At 45.7% G+C, this 8,119-nt stretch overlaps 1 protein-coding gene across 2 annotated transcripts in view; it reads left to right on the top strand.

Moving 5' to 3' along the window:
* The window catches only part of LOC117428856 (neurocan core protein), a 66,184-nt gene extending 60,450 nt beyond the window's left edge, over positions 1-5,734 (top strand). For both annotated transcript variants that reach the window (XM_059015007.1, XM_059015005.1), the window contains exons 11-15: positions 277-435; positions 1,358-1,440; positions 1,944-2,088; positions 4,110-4,292; positions 4,492-5,734. In XM_059015007.1, the coding sequence (XP_058870990.1) occupies positions 277-435; positions 1,358-1,440; positions 1,944-2,088; positions 4,110-4,292; positions 4,492-4,619 (698 nt within the window). In that variant the 3' untranslated portion in view covers positions 4,620-5,734. The remainder of the gene's footprint in view (positions 1-276; positions 436-1,357; positions 1,441-1,943; positions 2,089-4,109; positions 4,293-4,491) is intronic.
* The last annotated feature ends 2,385 nt before the right edge of the window (positions 5,735-8,119 follow it).

Consider the following 8,119-nt stretch of genomic DNA (forward strand, 5'->3'; position numbering starts at 1 on the left):
TACATACAATGACAATACAGTGACTGCAGAAAGTCAGGGGCCAGTTGCACAAAACACTTTCAGTTAAATCTCCCCTTAGTTTTCCCCTTAAGCGTTCCCTAAGCTTAAAGCTGTTGCTGAAAGCATCTTAACACGTTTAAGAGTAATCTAAGTGTATCCTCAAGTGCTTAAATGAATACTTCAGGTGTTTTACATCTCAGGGTGGCGCTTGATCATTAAAATAAGGGTCCCGATGGCCGTGGGTGATGCTGTCCCTCTTTCTCCTCTCGGTCTCAGACACAGAGGGCTGCGATCACGGCTGGAGGAAGTTCCACGGGCACTGCTACCGATACTTCTCACACCGACACACCTGGGAGGACGCTGAGAAGGACTGCCGGGAGCACAGCGCTCACCTGGCTAGTGTCCACTCCCCCGAGGAGCAGAGCTTCATCAACGGTACGAGGGTGCAGCCCAGCAGAGCCACGCTGCGGCTGCTGCAATGCAATTTAGGGATGGAGGCATCCATAGAGTTTTGTCTGTTTTCCAATCCGACTGTGATGAAACTTGGTAAGGGCGTTCATTAGCACACGTTGACCATGGGGGGGTTTGGTATAAGGAAGGTCTGTTTTCAGGCACGTATGCATGTCTTCCATTTCTAGATGTATGTACAGTTGGTCCAGTTTTTATGATTCTGATATGCCTCTACAGCCGTGACATTTTTATTTGCTATCAATATTTAAACTAGATTAAATCAATCCAGTGTGGCACAGCAGTAAAGGTTATATAAGCATGCGATTTGATAGGGCGCCAGTAGTGATATGAAAGGATATGGGGTGGTGGATTAATGATGTGGTTCTTGGAAGCTGAATGACTTTAAAAAAATGGCACGTCTTAAAACAAGGAAAGTGGAACCGATCATCCATCCACAAGCCATCATCCGGAGCTCTGCTCACCCGGGGATAATGATTAGGAAGGACCCTCCACTGACCCATCACGGATCAGGGCTTGTCCATGGACTAATCATGCATGACGGTTGTTTTTCTGTGGCTGTTAAAAGCCAGGCTTTATGGTCAACCCTGGATCAGTTCTGAACGTCAGCTAGGAACAGATACATTAGACTCAGCAATCACAGCCGAGAAGGTAGACAAAGAACGTTCCTCTTGCTTGCTTTGGTGCAGAGCAATGCAAAATGCTTTACAGTTTCCGTATCCCCATTTCATACTGGTCTTGTGTAGGTTTATTTGTAATTACAACTAGTATAGGATTCATAGTTTTAACAGGAGTTATCAAAATGCTGCTTAATCCTGTATATAGCAGAACCCTATAGGAATCGTATAGGGTTTTTTGTTGTAAAGTTCCCCTCCTCTCTGTGGCTCAGGGCTGGGTCATGAGAACACCTGGATTGGGCTGAATGATCGCACTGTGGAGGAGGACTTCCAGTGGACTGACAACATGGCGCTGGTGAGTCCTGCACTGACATCTTTGGAGCTTTGTGTTACTAAAAAAAAAAAAAAAGCATACCACAATATTAAAGCGCGGAGAAACCTGCTCACCCCGGATGGGGATTAAATGTTCACGCCCCCTCGTCACTTGATTGGTCAGTGTTGTGACGTACTTCCACCCATCCCGTTTTGGGCAGCTCTGATTGGCAGCCAATGCGGGTCAAATGAACATGGAAACGCAATATCAGGGGCAGCAGGGCTGAGTGGTGCATGGAAACGAGGTATAAGAGGGCCATGCAAAAATAATCAAGGAAAGACAGAAGTCACGATGGTCCAGAGTTGTATATATCTTCATTTAAATGGATTCTTTGAGTTACCCATGAAGAGCCATTGTGTTTTCACTGAGAATTAACCATGTACTCAATGCAGACACATACACCGTGAGCCCCTCAGCACTTACTCAATCCAGTATGTTAGCAGCAGTGTCTGTGCCTGAGTGCCTCTCTCTGTCTCTCCGCGCAGCAATACGAGAACTGGCGTGAGAACCAGCCTGATAACTTCTTCGCGGGCGGAGAGGACTGTGTGGTGATGATCGCTCACGAGAACAGCAAGTGGAATGACGTGCCCTGCAACTACAACCTGCCCTACATCTGCAAGAAGGGAACAGGTAACCCAGCCTCCTACACCCCTAACCTCTAACCCCTGATCCTTGACCCTCAATACAACCTGCCAGTAAATTTGCAGTTTACCATGCTTTTCCTCTGCTGATATTAGGCTTACACTTTTTATTTTTCTACTGTTCTTCTACTATGCTGATCAACACTTTGCTAATGAAGAGGGTTTATTACCTTCACTCCAAACCTCGGGTTAGAAAACACCCTAAATGGACACCCAGCTTTTTTTGCACACAGTACAGAAACCGCCCCAGACGTGTGTCCTCCCGTCCAGCCTCCCTCTCCAGAGGGAGTGTCTGTGCAGCTGAAGAGCCAGCCCAGCTGTCTCCCTGACCTGCAGAGCGCAGCCTGTTAACCTGCTCCGCGGCACCTGCCACTCTGTCGCTGAAATCACAGCCAGGAATTCAAATGCAATCCCAGCCCGGGGATTAGGAGGATTTTCGCTGCTGTGGGTGGCTGCAAGCTGATTGCCAATTTGCATCTCTGAGAGGAGACCAGGAGAGGACAGGGAGAGGGGGGGGGGAGCTCATTCCATTGTCTGTTTCATGCTCAGCTTCACTGTGTAAAAGCCCTGGCACGCTGCCTAACTGCAGCTGCTGCTGAATTAATGCAAACAGCATCTATGGCAAAGCAACCCCAACTTAACATTCCTTCTGTTTTGAGGAAGGCACAACCTTGAGATGAGGTTTAAAGATAACACTTATTATTTTTTTTTGCTCTAGAAGTGTCTGTTAGAAAAGGAGATGCTGAAAAACCCTGTGTTGTCTGTGATCTTCAAACCTCAGCTCTATGTTATTTCCACCTGACCAACAGTAAAACCAGGCAGCTTCGCCAAGTCTCCAGAACAAAGAGCCGTAGACAAGCATCATTTTTATTGTCAAATATCAACTGGCATAAATTAAATTCTGTGACTACATGCTTCTGTAGTTTGGCATCCGTTTTGGCTTTCCAGTTTGTTTACATATCCAAAGGTCTTTCTGCTGCAAGCACATCCCTCCCCTTCTCCAAGTCACGCTGTAAAGCAAACAGGCACGCTTCTGCTGCAACCTGCAGCAGCAGGAGGTCATGTGTGTCATTTGCCAACTTCGCTGTGGGTCAGGGAAGAAAAACAAACAGAAAAACTAAGAGGGAAAAGGGGGGTGCAGACAGTGCTGCAAGGCTGTATAAGACATCGGATCTGGAACTAAGCTTCTTCAAGCAGGAGGATCAGCTCAATGATTCTGTGAATCCTCATCTATCTTCCCCTGAATTCAGCTTCTCATAACGATAACCCAAGATGCTCTCTTTTCAGGATTAATTTGTTTGCAAATGTTGCGTGAAATCCTGCTCGTGGAGTTAATGGCATGCAGCCCTGGCTCTGTGGCTGGATGAAGATAGATGCTAATGACGATCGTATCGGGAGGGGTGTTCTGTATTTGGGGATTCTGCGAGGGCTCCTGAGGCCGGTGCCTGAGAACAATGCGCCGCTATTGCAATTCATTACATTCCACCCCAGACCCCAGAGACTCGGTATCATGAAGTACAGAAATGTCACGTATATTAATAATCAGACAGCGCTGGGTCCTTCTTCTTGCAGCAGACACATGAAGCAAATGGGCTTTTGTGCTAGCAGCAAGAGTGCCATCTAGGGGCTCCCTGAGGTGTTGCATCTAGACATTTACAATGTGAAAATGTGTGTTGGAATGGCTAGCTGGGTCTTTACCAGGGCTGGGTACTTCCACTCCAGATTTACCAGGTATAATTAAATAATCCATGACCGAAATGTTCTTTACAGGGTTTATCTTCAGTATTACTGAAGTCCCTGTGTTTGTTTGGTGTGGGTTAGGAAGTTTCTGTGTGTTTGTTCTGCAGTACAGTAACCCTTCTCTCAGTAACCCCCCCCCCCCTCTCTCTCTCTCTCTCTCTCTCTCTCTCTCTCTCCCTCTCTCTCTCTCTCTCTCTCTCTCTCTCTCTCTCTCTCTCTCTCTCTCTCTCTCTCTCTCTCTCTCTCTCTCTCCCTCTCGTTCGTCCGCAGTGCTGTGCGGGACGCCCCCGGTGGTGGAGAATGCCTTCCTGATTGGTCGGAAGCGAGCGCACTATGACATCCACTCCGTCGTGCGGTACCAGTGTGCCGACGGGTTCCTGCAGCGCCACGTTCCCACCACCAAGTGCCGCAGCAACGGCAAGTGGGACCGGCCCAAAATCATCTGCACTAAATGTGAGGAGCTCGTCTCGTTCCTGATCAGTGCAGAGACAGTGGGACACCCCCAGACTCACACTGCACATTTCACACTGACTTAGTGCAGATTTCATGGCAATAAGAAAATCTAATTGAAAGTAGCATATTAACCACTGAGCTTTTCTCTTTCTCCCTCTCTCCTTCTCTCCCTCTCTCTCTCTCTCTCTCTCTCCGACAGCGCGGAGAGCCCACCGGTCACGGCGCCACCACCACAAGTCCCGACGCGAGCGGAGAAAACACAAGAAGCACTCCTCCAGGGGGCACAGGGAGGAAGACGACGGTGATGACAGCCAGAACTACTTCTGAACAAAACAGAAACAAAAAACACCGCAGAACGTGAAGGAATTGAACCCTCCATCCGCGACCCTGACACTCCCACCACCCCCAACCCCAGAGAGAGTGCCAGGAGACTGGGGGAGTACGATACCCAGCTCCTGACACTCCCACCACCCCCAACCCCAGAGAGAGTGCCAGGAGACTGGGGGAGTACGATACCCAGCTCCTGACACTCCAACCACCCCCAACCCCAGAGAGAGTGCCAGGAGACTGGGGGAGTACGATACCCAGCTCCTGACACTCCCACCACCCCCAACCCCAGAGAGAGTGCCAGGAGACTGGGGGAGTACGATACCCAGCTCCTGACACTCCCACCATCCCCAACCCCAGAGAGAGTGCCAGGAGACTGGGGGAGTACGATACCCAGCTCCTGACACTCCCACCACCCCCAACCCCAGAGAGAGTGCCAGGAGACTGGGGGAGTACGATACCCAGCTCCTGACACTCCCACCACCCCCAACCCCAGAGAGAGTGCCAGGAGACTGGGGGAGTACGATACCCAGCTCCTGCTAGGCCTCAAAGACCCTCTCACACTCTCTCCTTAACAGGAATTCAAATTGGAGTTATGGCGGTGTTTTTGGCAGCTTAAATATCTACAAAAAAAAGGTGTTTGGACATTTGCAGTAAATTATACAGTATTCACAGTGTTTTGCTATTTTGTGCTATTTAAGATGCTGTTAAGACAGCGGCCATAATTCCAATTGAATCCCAGACCCTCCCCCCCTCACCAGTGTAATTAATCTCCTGGCTTGGTTTTATCCAGGCCACTTTTCTGAAGTATTATTATAGCCCCTCAAAAGGGGGCTGTTTTTTTTTTTTTGGTTTTATCACACTTTTTTAAAGGTGATCTTGTTAAGGTTTTAAACCAGGTTACGCACGTGGGCATTTCGTTGCGTGCTCCAGCAGAAACCGTTTTCTTTTTAACGAATTCAACTTTTCGATAAAGTGTTTCTAATAAAAATAGAAGACCTGCTTTTGTTATTTTGTTTTTAAGAACAGCGCTAGTATTTAAATGTCGTGTTTCTGTTTGGCCTGCCACACGCTCCAGCTGAACAAACCCTAATTAACTATGTGAGTACTTTTTTTTTTAATTTTCATCACTACTTCACATGATTGTGTCGTTGAACTTCAAGAACCCAAGACAGAGGCTGTCATTGATCCTAAATATTCTTAAAAGATACGAAAGTGTGTTAAAAAGTTCAACTATACAATGATAAAGGAGCCCAGGAGTGATGACCACACTAAAGTGGATGAGAGTTTGTGGTGGGAGGGGGGGTATTTAAAACCTTTACAAGAAAGCCTTTAGATTTTACCAACCCTTCAAAATAAGACTAAAAGGAGAAACTAGGTTTGTAAATGCTCTTATAATAATAATAATAATCATAATAATAATAATAATAATGTTGTATGTTGTTTGCTTCCTATGTTCTATGTTAGTTGGCACTTAACTATAAAGAGTGCAGTTTTGACATTCCTCAAGGTTCATCCTTATACAGAACACTTTTTCTCGTGACCATGCAAAGGGAACACCAGAGGGTCTGGCACAACAAGGCTCTTGCTAGCATACATAGTAAAGTATTCCAGCTATTCTTTTTTTATATACATTTCCTACACGGTTATTAAGTAATGAACAGGGGGCGTTTGTCATTTCTTGACAGGATTTCTTAAGTCTTCGTGAATGAGGTTATGATTCAGACACAGGCTCCGCTTTTCAGCTGAATTCGACAGTCTTGACAGAGCAGCTAGTGGAGAGTCTGCTAATTACTCTTTACATCAGCCGCGGATGTGCTAAAAGTAGCACCAGCCTCCTTGTAGATGAGGGTTACAGACAAACGATGTGGAGCGAGCCTACAGGGAAAGAACAGTAACAAAAAAAAATATACAAGATCTGCACTGCCGCAGCCCCCCTCAATTATTCAAGCATAACTTTGCAAAATGATTCAAGTGGCCTGGTTACAGGGCTGATTTGATTAACGTATACCCTGCTTAAACCCCAGCTGGATTGTTAAGAGCCTTATCGCATTACCAGGGATTTCTCTTGCATTGCATCGACCACTTGGGGAAATCATGGGAAAAATTCAGGGTGATTCCCCAGTGCTGTAGAACAATCTAAACAACACAGCTGTGGTTCATCAGGGTATGGGTTAAACATATAGACCCCTTAGTGGTATAAGTATATCCCCACAGTCACTGTGTGCACAATTGTACCATGTTAAGTTTCCTGTCTATGTATGTTTTATAATGCAGATATAGTCTTTTTTCAACGTTGAACTCCATAGAGTTCCCTCAAACTGTTTTTAAATGACAATAAAAAATCGTGACCCAACGTGGGTATATTAACTGCAGATATTAAGAAGGAAAACTTGAGGAATGCGTTCAAAGAAGAAAAATAAATTAATTACATTTTTTTTTTTAAATTATATTCACACATAAAAAGCTCTTCATCAGCTAAAATGCCCGAAGTGCAGCAGAGTTTGCTGTCAGAAATCCATTTTGAATCATTTCAGCTGATGAAGCGCTTTCATGCTTGGCTAAATCAGATTTATTTTCCACTTTGTGCAGACTCCTCAGTTATCTAGTCTGAAGCTTAATACTTAATATACTGGAGCCTTATTGCTGCAGATTTAGCGCTCTACTGCCTAATTCCAATGGGTATCTCTATTATCAATTGGACCGATATAGCGCTCACTAAAACAAAGCTTCCTTCAGGTACAGTTAAGCAGGGATTTCCTCACTTATAAAACTTTCCCATATTAAAAGCATAGCAAAGTGTAATAATGCAAAGCATGGCAAAGTATAGGTAAGCATTGTAAAGCCCAGAGAGGTGTGTTAAAGCACATTAAAAACATGGCAGACCATGATAAACCATGGTAAATGCACATGGTAAAACTGCAAAATGACCATTGGAATGTACTGAGGTAAACTTTTATATAGGATTTCCCTTGAGCTCGCTGTTCTAGGTTGGATATTAAGCTGTGTAATACCACACGCACTCTTAAGTTCCCCTCAGCAGTCTCTCCTCCTCTTAAGGCTTCCTTCCTGCTAAAATGACCCGCATGCACGTCTTCCCAGCTCTCCATTCTCATTCCGAGGATTAGTTTTTCCTTAACAGCAGCTTGGATATGAAGCTGTGATGTAAATCCACCTTCAGAGTCTCCTCTCCGACAACAAGGCAAAGCTATTAAGAAGCACACCTTGGCACCAAAGTCCTGGTTTAACAGAGTCTCCATGATAAAGCTAGGGAGTCAACCCTGTTAAAAAGCTGCCTGCTTTCAGGCAATCTAAAGCAATAGGGGTTTCGATTTCAATTCGACACGTTCAGTTTTGACAAATGCCTCGGCTGTTGTCTTCAGTGCGTGTCATGGTTCATTGCCTGTAGACACTAGGCTATTTTGCTGCCCATCATTCAAGTGGTTTTCACTGCTCCCCCGATCATTGTGGAGTTGAAGTCTGTGAGTTGATTTATAATG

The sequence above is a fragment of the Acipenser ruthenus genome, chromosome 49 (genome assembly GCF_902713425.1).
Source record: "Acipenser ruthenus chromosome 49, fAciRut3.2 maternal haplotype, whole genome shotgun sequence".
NCBI lineage: Eukaryota > Metazoa > Chordata > Actinopteri > Acipenseriformes > Acipenseridae > Acipenser > Acipenser ruthenus.